The 20,924-nt window shown below is 41.1% G+C and overlaps 1 protein-coding gene across 1 annotated transcript in view; it reads right to left on the bottom strand.

Annotated features, from left to right (window-relative positions):
- Nucleotides 1-1,753: 1,753 nt before the first annotated feature.
- The window catches only part of LOC137498551 (F-BAR and double SH3 domains protein 1-like), a 387,845-nt gene continuing 368,674 nt past the window's right edge, over nt 1,754-20,924 (bottom strand). The window contains exons 3-5 of the mRNA XM_068226253.1: nt 2,970-3,192; nt 2,718-2,882; nt 1,754-1,915 (exon numbers count right to left, since the gene is read on the bottom strand). Of these exons, the coding sequence (XP_068082354.1) occupies nt 1,754-1,915; nt 2,718-2,882; nt 2,970-3,192 (550 nt within the window). The remainder of the gene's footprint in view (nt 1,916-2,717; nt 2,883-2,969; nt 3,193-20,924) is intronic.

Genomic DNA, 20,924 nt, shown 5'->3' with positions numbered 1-20,924 from the left:
ATCGTGATTCAAATGAAGATAGGATCCTTGACGAAAAAGGCTGCACCATTGGTCACATTGCGTAATGCTCATTGGCAAAATGTTACTCGAGTATCATAATCACGTCCGTGGAGCATTTGGTGTAACCGCAGATAGTACGGGTGAAATGTATTGATATACCGTATTCGCGTAACACACGACCGGCTGATATTGGTCTATCGTGCATGTGTCCGTATACTAATATAAGGATTATTCCGGATAGCGTACAAAACAGACGTTACCAGAGCATCTCTAACAGGAGGTACAAGAGTCCCAGTTGACCACAATCGTCGTTCAAATTTTCGGAACGTACTGGTGGTCGGTAGTTTTTGTCAGGAAATCGATCGTGATACACATATTGCGACTCGAATTCGTTCTTCTTGTTTCTCCATAATTAGCAACACATTAAGGTATTCGTCTCTGGAATACATCGTAAGTGATGTAATGTAATGTGATGTGACGTGACGTGATAGGCGTGGATAAGCATTGCTTCCCCGTTAGAATGGGGCAGGACCTGTCGTTCAGGAATTGCATAAGGTTGGATTCGAACCAATACAATATCGCACTACCGATACACGGATATCACAGGCCACCGGAATATTACCGGCTTCGCCACAAAAACAACATACATGAAACTCAGTAGAGGTTCAGTATAAATTATGACACTTCCACTTTGAAAGTTTATATCCGTACCCGAGTTTTCAATTATGGTTTGCAGCATTCATTTAACTTTCTACCATTACATATCATGTGATATAACCTATTAATATATTCGATCAAATTAGGGATATGTGTGTTATTTCATGAATCAATAAATCGCATGTTTGTATAATAGTCTACAGGACTAGGTAAAGAAATATGCATAGTCATTTATTTCTATTTGTTCCATGACTCGTTTACATTGCTGACACGCAGGCAGGATGCAGAGCATTATCGACCTTAAGAAGAAATGGTATGTTTGTTAGGTTTCATAAAAGTAAATAATAAAGGACGAGCGGGTCACGTGGTATAATTTTTACCTATTGAAACAATTCGTATACAAATGAACCTGTGCCGAAACAGTTTCCTTCACCTGACTGCAGTAAGGAATGCGTTTTCGTTCCAGGTACAGACGGAAGGCTATATGTTATTCCTGTGCCGATTTCGTTCATCACTGACAGTGGTCATGCGGATATCCATGTGGAAGATTTACAATAGAATTTTAGTCAAGGATAGTAAGAAGTGATCGTTTGTAGAACAGCATGTAGGGTTTGTATACAACGCAAACACATGCGTAAAGTATGGGCAGCATTTATTGGCTAACTCTTTTTGTACTACTTGTCTTACGTCGACAGACACAGACAGGTCTTAAGACGACAATGGGATAGGAAAACGCGTGTATTAGTAAGGGAGTGACCGTGCTCTTAATAAAGGTACAGCCCCAGCATATACCTCATGTGAAAATAAGGTACTGCGCAGAGGCATCCTCAGAGGTACCGACACCGGGATTTGAACCCACTATCTCCGGAATGCAAGTTCACAGCTACGTGACTCAAACCACGTAACCAACTCGCTCGTTAGGCTAACTATATGACCGGAACACTCCCGCTAGGCCATAGCAGATTGCTGTAAAGGCCACAATGGTCATTTGGCTCTATTAATGAATAAACAAACATAGTCATAATAAAACGATTGCGGGAGACCAATTTCCATATTCAAATAAACGGCGAATGCAGCTCCTCCTGGGTGCTATTAGTCAAAGACTGGGCCACACCTCATTCGAATGTAAAAGACCCGAGACTCCATCATCAAACACCAGCGGAGCTTGAGACCAGCCGGGGTAACTTACACGAGGATCCATATTCATGTACGTGTACAAGTTTGCGAATTTTAATAAATTAACTGTGGTGTTGGACCTCTAGTGTGAGACAACACAATACTTCAAGAGCAAGGTCAGCATATCGAGCCTTTCCTTGTTTAACAACGCACTGACATATGCCGGATTTCAGCAAGGATAGGACAGGAAAGGGCTAGAACTGGAAAGAAGTAACCATTACCTTCATTAAACTACAGCATAAGATTTTCCCTACTGTTAAAATAGGATATCAGGAAATTGTGTGTGGCTTCCAACAGTGGAGTTCGAACCCACCACATTCAGAATGCAAGCGAACAGTACATGGTTCATACCGCGTAGGCAACTCACTTGGTTGCTTGTTATTAACAGAGCGAATGTTATAGCTAATTTTCAGGTGAGCTTCTTTTTGAGGGAAAGTTTGTGAACATCACATGAGCAACGTGAAACCACTCTCAAGAGAATAATGTAATTTATCACTCGAATAATTAATGTAAATACGGAGGACCCTCATTCGATACCTTCCAAATATTTCACGCTTCATTTTCCTGTCTCAAATTCTAAGTCATTATTCTTTCTGGCGTTCCTATATGCCCCACCCACATCCCCCGATCACTGGAGTATCACATCATCTCATTGTGTGCTCAGCACCACCAAGTGAAATGATAAGAACAAGCATATCTAGAAAGACCACTGAAAGTTTGCGTGGAGCCTATTGAACTGATCAGTTATGATCTACGTAGCCCCCGATAATACACATCTTAGCGGACAAAACAACAGAGTGGGAATTGATTACCAGACCATGAAAAACACTGATAATTTAGACATCTGAGTAGGGTACACGATTACAAGACTTGGTGCTCCTTACCTGCAGGAGTTGCGGCAGAGCCTCCTGATGGTAACGTTCCAGCATGCCGTTGGTGGCATGCAGCTGAGTCACATAGTCGTTATGGGCATCCAGATAAGCTGCCAATGTGGAGGTCGAGGGACCCCCCAGATAGGCTAGATAGGTGGTCTTGTAGTCCTGCCGGCACTGTGGACCAACAAGTAAAATCTCTTTGCAACTCAGTGCAGTCAGGGTCGAAGAAAACTAAGCACACTCAAGAGCTGAAATACCCACCTTGACAAGTTTGTCCTCCGTCTTTGTCAGGATGGTCTCATAGCTCTCCCGATGGGTGAACACCTTGCGGGACTGAATCTTGCGGTGGAAGGATCGCTCCAATAACGGTCGCGATACTTGTCGTCCCAGGACAGAGGCGATGTCTGAATGAGCCTGGGAGTCTACCTCCACTTCCTGTAGCAGCGTCTCCCAGGTGTGGAAGAGCGCACTGGGGCAGGCAGGTCTGAAACATACGACAATGATCTTTAGTCTCTAAGGATAGTGGTTAGGAGTTGCTGAATAATCTACCTGGAAGGGCATCTGGTTAGAAGCCAAAATGGATCTATGTGACTTATGGTGGCCCGATAAATAACTGCTATAAGCTCAACAGAACATAAACTTCACATACTGAGCTATAGACCTCAGCACTAATTAGCACAAGGTACCGAGGTCGATAGCTGCAGTCGCGTAAGTGCGGCCAGTATCCAGTATTCGGGAGATAGTTGGTTCGAACCCCACTGTCGGTAGCCCTGAAATGGTTTCCTGTGGTGCCCATTTTCACACGAGGCAAATGCTGGGGCTGTAAGGTCACGGCCACTTCCTTTCCACTCCTAGCCCTTTCCTGTCCCATTTTCGCCTGTCTGTCTGTCGCCTGTCTGTGTCGGTGTGACGTAAAAGAAAGTTGTAAAAAAACGAAAAAAACAAGCACAAGGGGCCCTGATTCTACTCTTAGGTCGAGATTACCGCTTACTAACTTGTAATACAAAGAGATAAATAGCACACAGATGCAGTGAAGCGCAGTTATCAGCAATGATGCGGGGTCATGGGGACACCAGAAAGACTATGCAGTAGGAGTGCCACCAGTCGCACTGAGTGATGGACTGAATTCCAATTTACACGTATAATTTTGTTTCAGTGAAAATGTATTGTGAGGGATGTGTAACCCAGGTGAAAAGGCGTGCTTGGTTCGTCCGGATGTTTGTGCCGTCCATTCCGTATTACGAGGTGGCGACATTCAGAAACGAGACTTCTATTCAGGGGAGCGTAATTACATGGCCCGAGTGTTCATTCAACTTACAGTAGCCGGGCTAAGCGGTGCTGAGACGCTGGCCTTTTGACTTTAACTTGGCAGGTTCCATCCTGGCTCTGTCCGGTGGTGTTTGAAGGTGCTCAGATACGTCAGCGTCATGTCGGTAGATTTACTGGAACGTAAATTAACTCCTGCGGGACTAAATTCCAACATCTCGATGTCACCGAAAACCGCAAAAGTAGTTAGTGGGTCATAAAACAATATCATTGTTATTATTATTATTATTATTATTATTATTATTATTATTATTATTATTATTATTATTATTATTATTATTATTATTATTACAAGTTGCAATAGCAACGAGTATCAGAATAATTCCTGGGAGGGGGTAGGTCTTTGTTTTGCCGAGGTGTTCGTGGGCTGTACGCAGATGTGCTTGTCTTAATCGCTATTACAGGGTCAATTAAGAGAGAGAGAGATGAAGTGGGATCGAATGAAATACTCCGAGACCGTATTGTTCACTCCACTGCACGCACATTAATCATCTGCCATACGAGGAGGGGGAGGGTAAGTGGGCAACTGTATACCACTCCAGCTCAAGGCTGCGGCGTTGGATTAGTTTAAACAGAAACAACAATAGTTATTTTTAGAGGGTATCTGACTCCTAGAGAAACAGTAGAATTTGTGTCTGAAGGCAAATGGTAACTTCGCACTCAGGATGGTATTGCATTTCTGTTCCTTAAATATTGTTTAGCCCTGTTTGCGTTTACCTTGTACCCAGCAAGCGGCTGCGTGGTTTGGTTCATATAGTTAACACCTTACATTCGGGAGCTAGTGAGTTTGAACTCCACTGTCGGCAGCTCTGAACATGGCTTTCCATGGTTTCTCATTTTCACGCCAGGGAAATGCTGGGGCTGTACCTTAATTCAAAGCACGGTCACTTCCTTCCTATTTCTAGCGCTTTTCTGTCCGATCGTTGTCATAAGACTTATCTGTGTCGGCGCCAAGTAAACAAATTTGTAAAAATGTTTATTTTGTAGTTTTATTGTAATGGTTTGGCGTGCATTATTTGTCTACGTAGACTTTGTACAAATATTAAATCGATTCCGACCCCAACAAAATAGGATCAACCTGCTGGGATTCCATACTTGAGATCGGAAATGGCTGGAAATGAGCACCGGTGAATTTCAGTTGATCACGCCTCTCGTAAGTAGGGTAGGGAAGGAAGGAAGGAAGGAAGGAAGGAAGAAAGGAAGGAAGGAAGGAAGGAAGGAAGGAAGGAAGGAAGAATCGAAGAGACAGAGACAGAGAGAGAGAGAGAGAATAATAAAACCATGTAAGAATGTAGTACATACGTACAGAACCGTCCATTAAGAATTTTGACTATATATTTAATTCTTCTAGTCTCTTCTTTTATTAAAATAATGTTTACACACTACTGGTACAACACAAAGACTTTGTTCATTTCTACACCCAACCAAATCATTACACTTACAAGAACGTATGCAACATCAACGCACATCAGCAATAATTATATATATATATATATATTAGTATATGGAGACCATAACTATTTTGTATACAAACTCCGCAGACACTTCCAGACCTCATTAGAGCTGTCCAGATGAAATGGGACCTTCTTCCTCAACATCACATCAGTGTACTGATGTCCAGCGCGCTACAGCGTCGGAGACCTGAGCAATGCGGAAGGAGGCCATGCAGGGTACTAAACCACAGTTAGTACAATCTTCGCAAAAGAACAAAAGAACAAAGCAATTGTAACCTTCTAATTATCACTGTTCATTTGCGATAGATACTGGAGGAAAGATATTTTAACTCGTAAAATTTAACATACAGGTTTCGGGTCCTGTGATATAATAAAAAACATTCTCTAACCTTGTTATTGCAACACATATTTGACATTCCAAGCTTTATTTTCAAAGACTGTTTTGGGTGCAAGGTGTAGAACATTTCTGCTGCAAATGGCAGAGCGTAAAGCTCGGTAAAAACAAAACACTGAGAGAAATAATATCGTCATATAATCTGTAGGAATGACTATTTCTCACATCTATGCCAATTGTATTTGACAGGTTTCAATTAACAACTATTCGTCCACAGGTTGAAAATATATTTGTCCGAACACATTGCGCCTCAGAACTGGACAACCATGTGTCGTGTTTTCCCAAATGACAGCCGACACAGATGGCAGAGGGACATATCCGTCATGTGACATGCGACAGGACGGTGTAAACACGAAGGTGATATGCCGTGACCTTTCGCTCTCTGCATCCACCTCTTCCTCTACATTGTACTCAGGTATATACATGTATAGTCGAGTACCCAAGATTCGTAATCTCACATCCTGTGGGACACCTTCCTCTGTCTTCGTATGGAATAGCTAAATTCCATGAAAACAGTAGTAGAACCAAAGCAGACACAAAACAGATACAGGTGGATCAGCGAAATTAAGAAACCAACCTGAAATCGGCAGAAACACACGAGAAGGCATGCAAAACAGGGAGACCTTCAGATCCAAAACTGAAAAACGAAAGGTTGGTCAGGACAAACCGACAATCGGAGCAAGTTGAAAATAAAAGATAAAGAGTGCCCATGCGAATGAAAGTAATGAGCGCAGAGAAAAATAAACGAACTTGTAAGTACTCTTGGCATTATTTATTTATTTATTTATTTATTTATTTATTTATTTATTTATTTATTTATTTATTTATTTATTTATTTATTTATTTATTTATTTATTTATTTATTTATTTCTGTATCAGAAGTAAATCCACAGTTATGAAATCTTGTCATTATATTATTTTAGACATAAACATGTCCGCATCCAGTGCATCCTAGCTGGATTGAAATAATACATCTTCAATGTAAAATGACAGACTCACTCAACACTGCAGCATGTCCTTAACGATTTGGTCTTCACTTGATTATGTCGGCGTTGATGAGGCCCATCTCGCCAAACTGACCTTGGACCTGCCCACTCCTGAGATTTCCAAATAACCCAGTTCTCATCATACCAAGTGGTAAAAGGTTCCGCCTTCTATTTTCCAATCTGAGATTTGGGGGAACTTCGCCTTCTACAGCTGTAGCCTGGCTCTCCCTGCTGGGTCATCTAGTTCTGAAGGAAAATCTTCTTTGACATATGTCACTGCACTGGAGGTCCACGTCCATATAACAGATATGTGCTTTCATGTTCGGCGTTAGTCTGCTATTCGTTTGCAGCCAATTTTCGTTGAAGACAGAGTGGTGCTATTTTTGCAAGGCGGTAAAGTAATTAATAATAATAACAATAATAATAATGATAATAATAATACGTCATCATTATAGACGTTATGCCTTTCAGCGTTCAGTCTGCAAGCTCCTGTGAATTTACTAAACGTCGCCACAATCCTCGATTTGCAACTAGTGCTGTGGCCTCATTTAGTTCTATACCTCTTATCTTTAAATCGTTAGAAACTGAGTCTCGCTATCGTCGTCTTGGTCTCCCTCTACTTCTCTTACACTCCATAACAGAATCCATTATTCTCCTAGGTAACCTATCTTCCTCCATTCATCTCACATGACCCCACCATCGATGCCAGTTTATGCGTACAGCTTCATTCATCGAGTTCATTCCTAAATTAGCCTTTATCTCCTCATTCCGAGTACCCTCCTGCCATTTTTTCCACCTGTTTGTACCAGCAACCATTCTCACTACTTTCGCGTCTGTTACTTCTAATTTATGAATAAGATATCCCGAGTACACCCAGTTTTCTCCCCTGTAAAGCAAGGTTGGTCTGAAAACAGACCGATGAAAAGATAATTTAGTCCTGGATCTGACTTCCTTCTTACAGAATACTGTTGATCGCAACTGCGAGCTCACTGCATTAGCTTTACTACACCTTGATTCAATCTCACTTGCTATATTACCATCTTGGGAGGACACACAACCTAAATACTTGGAATTATCTACCTGTTCCAGTACAGTATCACCAATATTACATGCGATTGTGTTGAATTTCTTACCTACTGACATCAATTTAGTCTAGCACCTATTTTCAAGTTCCAAGATATTAGACTGCAGGCTTTCGGCACAATCTGCCATTAAGACTAAGTCGTCAGTGTAGGCCAGACTGCTTACTACATTGCCACCTAACTGAATCCCTCCCTGCCACTTTATACCTTTCAGCAGATGATCCATGTATTCTACGAACAACCAAGGTGAAAGATTACACCCTTATCTAATTCTGTAAGTACCCTGAACCAAGAAATTCTACCATCAATTCTCACTGCAACCCAATTGTCAACATAAATGCCTTTGATTGATGTTAATAATCTACCATTAATGCCACAGTCTCCCAATATGGGGAACACCTTTTCCCTCGGTATCCTCTCATATGTTTTCTCTAGATCTACGAAACATAAGCACAACTATCTATTACTCTCGCAGTATTTTTCAATTACCTGGTGCAACTGAAAATCTGATCCTGACAGCCTCTCTGTGGTCTGAAACCACACTGGTTTTCATCCAAATTCCTCTCAACTACTGATCGCACCCTCCCTTCCGAGATTGCCTGGTATACTAATCAATGAGATACCTCGATAGTTGTTGCAATCCTTCCTGTTCCCTTGCTTATAGATAGGTGCAATTATTGCTTTTTTCCCATATGAAGGTACCTTACCAACACTCCATGCTAATCTTACTACTGTAATAACCCATTTTATCCCTGCCTTCCCACTAACTTTACCATTTTAGGTATAATTTCATATATCCCTGCTGCCTTATGACAATGGGGTTTATTTACCATCCTTTCCACTTCCTCAAGCGTAATTTCACCAACATATTTTTCCTCTTCCCCCTGAGTTCGGTTGTTCGTGACACCACCAAGAAGATTTCCTTTTACGTTGAGAAGATTTTCAAATTATTCCTTCCACCTGTACAGTGATTCCCTGTTATCTAATATGAGTTCACCCGAATCAGCCAAAGCACTGTTCATTTCTTTTTTTTTCCCTCCCTTCCTAAGATTCTTTATTACTGTCAGAATGGTTTCCCTGCTGCTTGACCCGTAGCCTTTCCAGGTTATTACAAAAATCTTCCCAAGTCTTCTTGTTTGATTCGAAAACTATTTGTTTTGTTCTGTTTCTTTCATCTACGTACAATTCCCCGTCTGCATCAGCCCTTGTTTTGAGCTATTTCAGATAAGACTTCTTTTTACTTATACAAGGTGCTCTCACTACATCATTCAACCAAGATGTTCGCTTTTTCCCCATCTTTACACACAGTTGTTCCCAGGCATTCCCTTGCTGTTTCTACTACAGCATCTCTGTATGCCACCCATTCTCTTTCTCTATCCTGAAACTGCTCACTATCCACTGCTCGGAACTTCTGACTGATCATATCCATATACTTCTGTCTAATGCCTCGTCCTGGAGGTTATCAACCCTTTTTCGTTTGGAGATAGATTTCACTTTCTCTGTCCTAGGCCTGGAGATACTTCACTACAGATCAGATAGTGTCTGTATTATCGAAAAATCTCCGAAAAACCCTTACATTCCTAACAGATTTCCTGAATTCGAAGTTGGTTGAGTTATAGTCTATTTTGGATCTGGTACCCCTACCCGCCTATGTGTAGCGGTGATTAGCCTTATGCCAGAAGTACGTATTCGTAACTGCTAAACCGCTACTAGCTCAGAGGTCCAGAAAACGCTTGCCATTACTATTAGTTTCCATATCTTCTCCACATTTACCAATCACTCTTTCGTATCCTTCAGTTCATCTTTTGCATTGAAATCGCCCATGAGCAATATCCTCTCCCTGCTGTTGACCCTGACTATGATATCACTCAATGCTTCATGAAACTTGTCAATATTCTGATCTGCACTCTCACATGGTGAGACACAATTCTCGTCCTAATACTTCCAACAGCCAAATTTACCCACACTATTCGCTCATTTACGTGCCTAACAAAAACTATGTTGCGTGCAATAATATTCCTGATGAACAGTTTTATCCCACACTCTGCCCTTCCCTTTCCAGCACCCGTCAAGTATACTTTATAATCACCTATCCCTTCCTCATTAACTCCACTTACCCGAATATCACTTACTCCTAGCACATCCATACGCATCCTCTGTGTGACTCAGCCAGTTCTGCTTTCTTTCTCCGATAAGCCCCATAAATATTGATAGCTCCCAATCGAATTCCATTTCGTTCACCAAGTTGTTTCCAAGGAGTCCTTTGCCTTTCAAATGGGAGTGGGACTCCTTTACTCCCATACAGTATGTTTGAAACTTGCTTACAATTTTCTGAGCTCGGTAAATTCGTGAATAATGATGCTACCCTACTTACACATAGTCCAAGTGAGGATATTTCCTCTAACGGGTTAGAGACCACTCGTGGATTTTACAGTCCTAGCCGCCTGAGCACAAGGAGGGCCATGACTCAGAATATGTCCGAGATCCCCACTACCTTTCCGTAGCAAATGGTATCCCGACTTTCAGGACCATTTACTAGACCACTCAGCCGTTGCCCTTGGTTCACAAACTAGGACGTGACTACAGTAACCCACACCATGAAGCAATAATAATAATAATAATAATAATAATAATAATAATAATAATAATAATAATAATAATAATAATAATAATAATAATAATAATAATAATAATAATTGTACCGGGAGGTACATCCCAAGGTCGCGCATTTAAATCTAGCGCCTAAATGAACTCGCCTATTGGGAAACCATGAAACTGAAACTACACCAAATTAGAACTCTACTCAGAAGATGTCACCACTACAATATGATGTAATTTTGTTATTGTGCTGTTTCCTAACCTGTGTGAATTTCTACTTGTTTTGTTTGACATTCATCAAGAAGTTTGGACATTCTCACATAGATGACACTACCAAAAAGAAACTATGATCATGCCCCCTGGTGCGAAGTGAAAGAACTTTTGATTTAAAGAAGTTTTGTATTCATAAGTTTTTTTACTAATTGATGTTCATTTATTTTTGGGTTGGCAATATTTATCTTTTCTTTCCGCCAGTTTTGAATCTGGCCAATCCCTAATTTCTGTAATTAATTTTCTACCAACCACAGTCTTCTTCTTCGATCCTGAGTGTTACTTTTGAAATCTACCAATAAAATTCTGTGAGTTTGTCTAGATTATTCATGAATGATCTCGAAACTTCCCCGAGGGTTTATAAACTGCGGATTTTCACGTTTCTTGGCCATTTGATCATCATCTAACTAAGTGAGTGTGTCAAGCAGGAGGCGGGTGGCGACTCTTTCATCAGGCAGCAGTACTCCGACGAGGTAATGGCCACATAACATCTTTATTTCTTGCTAGCTCCGCAGTTTAACTCGAGGGAAAGGTCCAAAACATTATTTAACCTAGTTTTCCTAAAAATGTAACTTTCTGCCGGCTAATGTAAAATTTCATAATATCTTTAACTATAAATTAGGGATAGAGGGTGATGTACCCTCTCGAGCTCCCCTTCATATTGGTCTGAGGTGACTACATTTTGTAACTGGTTTTCTTCCTTTTCGTAATGTTCTAATTTATTCATATACGAGTCACCTCCATAGTTTAGGAATAGCCCCTGTTTCATCGGCTTAGTGCCCTTTAGGTTTTAAGTGTTCATATCTAGGAGTGCAAGCATTAGCCTACTTTCATTTGTGTTCGGGCTATTTATTTAACTGTTATTCCTTTTACACGAAGGCCCTATAGGTTGGGTACGAGATACCTCTGTTTCAATTTGTAAGTTGAGCCATGGAAGGCCAAAAGGTGTAAGATATTTTTGGTGTTGCCTTGAGTAGGCTTGAGAACTGAGAGCACGTTAGCTCTTTTTCAAGTGTATAAAAATGCCTTTGGGAGGCCTGATATTGTAATTGCTGGAGCAAGTGCTCCATGGATTAGGGGAACAAATTTGTGCTCGTTGGTAAGTGGGAGCTGGGAGCTCAAATTTGTAAAACTAGGGGCTTGAAGCCCAAGTGTGTTAAAGTTCTGAAATATTGGATTTTTCTATTTTGTACCTGAAATGTCATTGTTATCTCAATAAGTGAAAATTTGTTAAGTTCGTTGTTTTTCAAAAATATAATCTCAGTTTACGTTTTAAATTCAATTCTTGACATTGTAGTTAGACCCATTCATCCCGGCAACTTCTTTCACCTCTGTTGGTACAAGAATATCCTGGAACAATAATAGTAACAATAATTATAATTATAAATCATTTAAGAACATTCTGTAGGTATTCTGCTTTCCTTACGTATAGTCGTTGCGTTTGAACACCCCCAAATACCACCGACTTTTTCTTGGATCTAAGCCGGAGAAGGAATAACTGACTGCGTTACTGAAATCTATTCACAATTAAGTATTTATTTTCCACCTAGTCGATACAATGATTGCTTAAGGCAATTTTTAATGGTCAAAAGTGGTACATGTTTCGTATATTATAAACATCTTCAGCCACATAACACTGTTTAGATGAAAAATATATAAAATTGACAAAGTAATGCTTTAGAGGAAGTGTCCTTAAAAAGTAATGCTTTAGAGGAAGTGTAGCATTACTTTGTCAATTTTATATATTTTTCATCTAAACAGTGTTATGTGGCTGAAGATGTTGATAATATACGAAACATGTACCACTTTTGACCATTAAAAATTGCCTTAAGCAATCATTGTATCGACTAGGTGGAAAATAAATAAATACTTAATTGTGAATGTATTGAAGTGCGATACGGACCATGAAGCTGATTTTATGTAATTACTGAAATCTGTCACATTGTTTTAATCTCATTTTATCTCCCCTTTTGTACTGTTGCTGTGCTGTAGTTTTGAGAATCACTTGTCTTCTCCTGTGAACATTTCCCTTCCATTTAAATGATCGTGTAAATTTGGTGTTTTGTAATGTGTTGCTGACATAGGTAACTGGGGTAATGACTAGCTGATACGTTTGGTATGATGTCACGTGACAACCTATTTTTTAAATTCTGTTTAACGTTACTATTTTCTACGTATTTAACTGTATTCTTTCTTATGTTACAGTTGGGAAAGGAGAAGTCATTTTCTGTTCAGATTTAGAAAAGTACATTAATTCTTCCTTATTCTTATATGTCCTTCATTTGCATTAGAACATGTTTTGTTACTTTGCATCTTGACTCATCTATACTGAATATTGAGTGTTTTGCGTCTACCGCTATGCAAAGTAAATGCATCTTTCATTTACGAAAAGCGTATGAAGTTCTACATCAATGATAGCGGAGGGTATTTTGAACATTTCATTTCAGTAAGAGTTTTATGTGGAACACTGGAACGATCTTTTTCTGTGTGTTTCCCATTATCTGTACTATGTAGAGGTCGAAAATGAGTTCTAATAGAAATAAAGCGCTTACAGACCTACGTATGTCCGTATAACATATTTTCTTCCTCTACGTGTAAGGCTCCATGGCTAAATTGTTAGCAGGGGTCTCGGGGGTCCCGGGTTCGATTCCCGGAAGGGTCGTGAATTTTAACCTTAATTTGTAATTTATCTGACACGGAGACTGGGTATATGTGCCGTCTTCATAATCATGTCATCCTCATCATGACGCGCACGTCGCATACGGGCGTCAAATCGAAAGACCTTCACCAGGCCTCTCAAGAGGGCACACGCAATTTCATTGGTTCTACGTGTGAGGAATATGTCCTGAAGGTTTTGTCGTGTCTTACAGATACATCCTGTACAAATAGACCCTATTACTCCTACTAATAATAGCAATGTTGTCTTAAATTCGTTATATGTAGAATCAAGAAGACGGATAATAATCCTCCATTCCGAAAGTTCCCAGGATTTCTTTCCTTTAAGTATCTTTCCGTGCCATACGTTTTCATGAAGATCAATTGTAGACGAAGTTTCAAACTGTTTACACGTTTTCCCTTAGCCTTCTGAAGTTGCACAGTTAAGTTCATGTTTTTCAAGGTCAGATCCAACTAAGCTGTAGTATAATAAAGAAACAGAGAATTCACATAAAATTGTGCGTGAAATTAGACCCTGAACTTTACTAGGCGGTGTTCATGATAACTCGGTGCTTAATACCACATCATACGGTTGATTAATCACAGTTTTATTGTGATTTTTATTTCCCTGTCAGAAACTGACCAAGATGTGCCAACATTTTTATGGTGTGTAAGATATCAAACGGGCTATAACCATATAACTTACTTCCCCTACATAGGAGGCAATTCAGACCTGTTTCACCACCATTAGAACCTCTGAATGCGGCTATGCAAGAAGACACAACCTAGTTTACTCAATTCTTGAGTTTAAAATACCATTTAGAGAACATCAACGACAAAGTTTTCATTTCTGCTTTCCTAGTACTAAGGGGCTGCCTGGCCGAGGCGGAAGGAAGTGGCTGTGGCCTTATTAAAGGTACAGCCCCATCATTTGCCTGGTGTGAAATGGGAAACCACGGAAACCCATCTTTATGGCTGCCGACAGTGGGGCTCGAACCCACTATCTTCCGAATACTGGATACTGGCCGCACTTAAGCGACTGTAGATATCGAGCTCGGTTGGACGCAAAATTAATAACATTATTATTTAATTAATTAATTAATTAATTAATTAATTAATTAATTTATTTATTTACATCAATATATCCAAACAGAAGCTACCTGCCTCTCTTTGTTAGGCTTACACTTTTCTTGTTTATATTGTAACCAAAGGCCTTTCAACCTCACGCTCCTGTTCAGTCGTTTCTTCGCTGAGATGTTGCGCCGTTTTGCAGATTCTTCCACGATCATCCCACTACCCCGCAACTTTCTTCCTAAAGATGGTCCTTTGCATTGTGTCGTCTGGTGTTAAATCATTTACCCGAATGTCTTTGTGTACCGCCTTCAGCCAGCGAAAATTAACCTTCGTTTCATCGTAACGATGGTGATCTTTTCGACTCTCGCATACAGTTCATTGTTTGACCTAAGGTGGATGACAAATCTCTCGAACAATTTCTTAAGATCCAAAATCTTTCTGATATGGTTATTATTATTATTATTATTATTATTATTATTATTATTATTATTATTATTATTATTATTATTATTATTTATTCAACCTTTGATGTCAACTCGGTTAACTTCTAGCAATTTTTATTTCTCAGCTAGAAATAGGCTAATGGAGAAATTCTCTATGTGAATGATATTTATATTGTGACAATGAAGCCCCAGAGTGCACGGGGTTGACGAAAACTACAACTTACTTACTTCTAATGCTTTCAATCCCCACCCTGAAGGGGTGGGGAGGGCCACCTAGAGGGTTATGCCCTCTCTCTGGCCAAGTAAAACTACAATGCTGGCTACAGGAGATAATCCCAGCTGAGCGTCGACAATATGGGGAGGCCAGAAGTAAGCAATCTAATACCACCAGTGAACTGTTGAGGCTGACAATAGTTCCTAGAAGAAGCCGGGATCTGATTAAGCAGAATGATCTGAAAGTGGAATCTAAAAGAATCTTGTGTGGACCTAGATCAAGACGAAACCCGGTAAGAGAGAGAAAGTCGCAAGCGAGTGAGTCTCGAGTGAGTCAGTCACGAGTGAACGCATGCAGTTTCGAGACGGTCGCGAGTTTTTGGCTAGTCATTTCAACGAGGACTACGCGAACTCAGTGTGACTCATTAATAGGAAAGTGAATTGTTCGAGGATCGACTGTGAGCTGGGAGGGCCATATGGAGAGCAGGAGTTTGGGTACAAGAACTGTGTCGAGTGGAAAATTCGAACATATGAATAACTGTAAATAGTAGTTTAATAAGTTTAGTAGGTATTAATACACGCTGAATTCTGAGTAATGATTTTCTTCTTAAGTACCCTCACAAAATACGTTACAACTGGTGTCAGAAGTGGGACATAATCAGTAGCGTTTATAGTAACATAGAATAGAGTACTCCCATCCCCTAGTTCTGGATCACCTGAAAATGAGAACATAGTATTCATTACTTGAAATCCTAGTTGTTTTTGTTACTTGTACTTGATTATTCGTATTAAAATTATTGTGTATATTAAGACATTATACATTGTAATGAAAACTAATAAATGTTTATACACACTTTGTAGATCATCACTTTTCGTCCCAGATGTTATACAGTGTTATATGTTCTAGAAAAGACATGTACCCTCCCCTTCATTAGATAAGTTAGTGTTTATTTTCTTTTCTCTCATTTTAATTTTTTATTTTAGAAAAATGTTTGCTGTTTTTTCGCAGCAATCCCTCTTTGTTCTTTACAACTCGATTTTTGTCACACCGACACAAGTAGGTTTTATGGCAACAATGGGATAGGAAAGGCTACGAGTGGGAAGGAATCGCCGTGGCCTTAATTAAGGTACAGCCCCATCATTTGCCTGATGTGAAAATGGGAAACCACGGAAAACCATCTTCAGGGCTGCCGACAGTGCGGTTCGAATACACTATCTCCCGAATGCAATCTCACAGCTACGCGGCCGATTCTCTCGGTTGATCATTTTACAATTGCATGCGATTCTTTATCAATTTCTATTCTTGCCTCATATTTACCACCCAGATATTTTGCCGTTTGAACTTACTGTTAGATGGTAGAATTACTAAATATTCCATTTCATCGACTAATTCTAATTCTACACCTTATACCCGTTACTTTTCTGCTTTTTATTTATTTCCACTTTTACATACCATAGCTTTGGTTTTCTTAATGTTAAATATTAAATTCCATTTTTTCTGCAATATTCATCAGTTTTTTGATATGCTGCTTCGCATACCAAGTGATCTGAGAGAGAGCAGAAGGAAGTCGTCTGCGAAAACAAGGCCAGGAATTTCTTTGCGATTAAGACATAGGATTTCCTTCCCTTTATCATCCAAAATATTGTAAATAAAAAACATGAACAATATAGGTGATTGTTTGTACCCTTGCGTTAGCCCAGTATTTGAATATATCTTGCCTACCTGTAAGTCTTCCTTTACTTTAATCGTGCATTTAACATCTGAAGTCAGTTATTCCATAGCATTAAACATTCTATGTTTCAGCATGAGCAGTGTTCTAGAATCGCTGTTCTCTCGCTCCATACTAAATGTAGTCACTGGAAGGAGCGTCGACAGCGTGATTGCGTACGTGTGGTTTTTTTTTGAGATAGGCTATGCTGCATCACAACAGACACGGAGACGACACTACCATCCCTAGACCAAACATTACCGAGGGAGATATAGAGAGGGAGCCGAGACACCCTTACATGTTACAAACGGCTTAGGGAGACATCATCCCTGTGTTGGAGGGGGTGCTACTCTATTTGACTCTGGAGCGGAGAAGTCTACGGGTCTGGACGTTTGTCGCAGACTTCACTGTTGAGTTCCTCTTGGGAGTCGACGTGTTCCTGTCTCATGAAATGACCATTCATGTGGGACGACTTGTCCGATGCCATTAAACACGCCCCCGAGTAGCGAGGGTAACTGTACCCGACATAGAAGTGGCACCGGTCCGTAGTGAAGTGGTGATGATGACACAACTGAAGGGAATGACAGCTACCAAACGTTGATCCTTCCTAGTCAGGACAATCGAACCAGTACGATACTCAGTGCGACGACACAGGGCCAAATGGTACAGAGTGGAACTGAGTTCAGACCGTGTGAACAGGTGGATTTTGTCGTACGAACAGACGATGAGGAATTACAGGCGCCAAAAACTTGGGAGGCGAACAACACGACCTAGAGGGTGATAGCGGAGTTCTAGAAAGTTTTCATAATTACGGGAGGTGACTACGGGTGGACGAACAGAGTGTTTCATCGTATTGACACTGGCGACACGACCCCTATCCATCAACCATCCCGTTGGGTACCACTGGCTAAGAAGAGAAAGATTGTCCGGATGTGAGCGACATGAAGCAAAGTGGGGTGATGGAAGAATCCAATAGTCGATGATCGTCTTGAGTAGTGCTGCTAAAGGTGAACGGCGAACTTCCCTTCTGCGTCGATTATTAGAAACTTTATTTAATATATTGCTTTACGTCGCACCGACAAAGATAGGTCTTATGGCGACGATGAGATAGGAAAGGAGTGGGAAGGAGGCGGCCCCAGCATTCGCCTGGTGTAAACATGGGAAACCACAAAAAACCATCTTCAGGAATGCCGATAGTGGGGTTCGAACCCAGTATCTCCCGGATGCAAGCTCACAGCTGCACGACCCTAACCGCATGGCCACTTGCTCGGTAGTATTAGGAAATGCATGACATCATCAAGAAGGGCTGTTTTCCTTTACACATATAGACGACACCTTGGATACCTTATCCTGAGTCCAGTGGTTCTCAAACCTGGACCTGAAGTCGGGATACTGGCAGGTGGCACTGCACCCTGAGACTTTGAGGACAAAGAAATGACCTCATGCTCTACTGGCAGTCCACCATTATGCCCTTCGGATTGTCTAACGCGCCTGAGACTTTGGAACGTCTGACGAAATCAGTGCTGAGAGAGCGGGCTCACACACGACTCTTATCTTGTGAACCTGGACGTATTCCATTTATTCAAGAAGTCCCTGTGTTCAGCACCTATCGGGGGTTATCCCATATCTGAAGAGAAGTTCGTTTTCGACAACGACGCCAGTAATGCAAGTATTGGTGGGATGCTGTCACAGGTGCAGGGCGGACAGGAAAAGGTAATAGCGTAGTATTGCAAGACGTTGTCCATGGCCGTGAGGAACTACTGAGTGACCCGCCATTAACTACTGATGACGCTGGGACACTTCTGTGAATACCTGTATGGTCAGCAGTTCATCTAAACACTGACCATTCAGCCCTGACGTGGCTACTCATTGCTGCTCAATGAGTTAAACGCCCGGAGGAATATGGCATCAGCGCCGAACATCGACGGGGAAGGAAACACTGCAACGTAGATGTCCTTTCCAGGAGACCGTGCCCTAAGAACTGTACCCATTTTAGCAACGTTGAGAGGCAGACTGTTACGGTGGCCGTGTGATTGATATCTGGCAGCGGAAAAGCAGAAATATGGGTTTGCGTCATTTTGATGAGTGAGCAGCTTGCACACGACGACGTTCGGCGTATTTTGTGGAAAGTTGAGTCAGGACAGCGATCAGCATGGAAGGCCATCGCCGAGCGCAGTCCAAAGTAAAAGGCATATTTGGCTCCGTGGAAATTTCTACGGGGCAAGGCCATTTCACGATTCGTCGCGGGTAATCACTACTTGCTTCTAATCATGTATTTTTTCACCAAGTTTCGTGGGGTCAACGCCACCCCCAATCAGGAAGTTTCAACAGTAGCCGACGCCCTGGTGAAAATTTTTTTCTGTCACTTCGGTGTTCCGAAAGAGTTAACACCGTCCAGTTCAGAAACTTTGAGTCAACGTTGATAACGAATATCCTACACCGTCACGGTGTACGTGAGACCCGAACCACACTCTCTATCCGCAGCCGGACGGTGTGGTAGAATGGTTCGTGAAGACCGTCGAGGAGCATCTGAGGAAGGTGGAGTTGTGCACCAGAGGTACTGGATTGAGAGGCTGATTCCTGCAGGTCTACCATGTATCCTCGCAAGAGACGACAAAAACGATACCTGCAAACATGGTCGTGGGAAAAGATCTACGTCCACCATATGATTTAATGGTCAGTATGGCTCCGGAGCAAGAACAAGCGGAGACTCATGGGAACTGGAGTGTCGGGTCAACGATAACCACGAATATACCCAACTATACCTTTAGGTTCCCCTGCAGGAGAGTTCGGCAGGTTTCTAGTAAGGTGACCGAGTTTGGCCATACCAACCCGTATGGACGAAGGGGAAGTCACCGAAGGATTAACGGCGATCCAGTCGCCTCCCCGAGGTAAAATGCTGATCGTCCGTCTAAACTGGCAGATATTCGCAACGAGCAACTTTTAGGAGGGAGTTATGTGACAATGAAGGGCGACAGTGCGGAGATTTGGTGGAATCTACAATGCTTACAAGCGGCAACAATCTCGGCAGAGCGTCGACAATGTGGGTTGGCCAGCAGCGAGCAGAACAATAGCGCCGGCGAATTGTTGAGGCTCACGATTAGGAAGCTCCAAAAATATTCATTAAAAATGTTAATTGCCATTTGACTTAATGAGCATATTGCCAGTTTTATTACATGCAACTATGTTCGTATATAACAGACACATTTCACACAATACATACACAAGATACCTTGCTATAGTCTATTGTACACGTTTTCAGTCTTTTCGACAAGAACATTGTGCACACCGTCATTTACTTTGTTTTGCATAAAATAGGTTATCGATGTCCATGACATATATCATATTTTAATGTCACTGTATTTAAGGAATTGTGCTAGGATTGTGAAGATGGTTACAGTAGGAAAGTAACACTGGTATACTTGTTGATGGTGTTGTTTCTAACGTTATGATCTTCGAGTACATCACTTTCCGCGCTGCATGATATTTTGTATATTCTGTCCTAGAAGAATTTGGATGTTGATTAACAATGGAGCAGGCATCCTGAATAATCTGGAAGTAGAAACTACGAGAATCTTGTGCTGACCTGTATAGAGATAGAACTCGGTGAGATTTTGGAAGTCTCGACCAGGTCAGTCTTGAGACAGTCGCGAATGAACGAGTGTACTTAGGGGACGATCACGAGTCCGTGAGGAGAGCAGGACAGAAAGTAGTATGTTCGAGTGTGTGGGAGTACAAGAACTGTGTCGGATGGAAAACTCAAACGCGAGTGAACTTGTACATAGCTGTAGATAGAAGTTGAACAAATTTAGTAGATACTAAACCGTGCTACCTTTTTAAGTAGTGCTTTTAGTTTTAACGTCAATGATTATAAGCTACATTAAATTCATGTTCAGATTCCGCACGTAGGTATGACAAATAGTCAATGCTATTAATTTATTTTCATTTCCGTTAATTTCTAGCCTTCCGATTCGAGAATTTCAGAACTATTATGAAGCAAATATTTCCTTGG

Source organism: Anabrus simplex, chromosome 1 (genome assembly GCF_040414725.1).
Source record: "Anabrus simplex isolate iqAnaSimp1 chromosome 1, ASM4041472v1, whole genome shotgun sequence".
NCBI classification, from domain to species: Eukaryota; Metazoa; Arthropoda; class Insecta; order Orthoptera; family Tettigoniidae; genus Anabrus; species Anabrus simplex.
The sequence above is the reverse complement of the archived record's forward strand: the minus strand, read 5'-3'. Positions and strand labels throughout refer to the sequence as shown.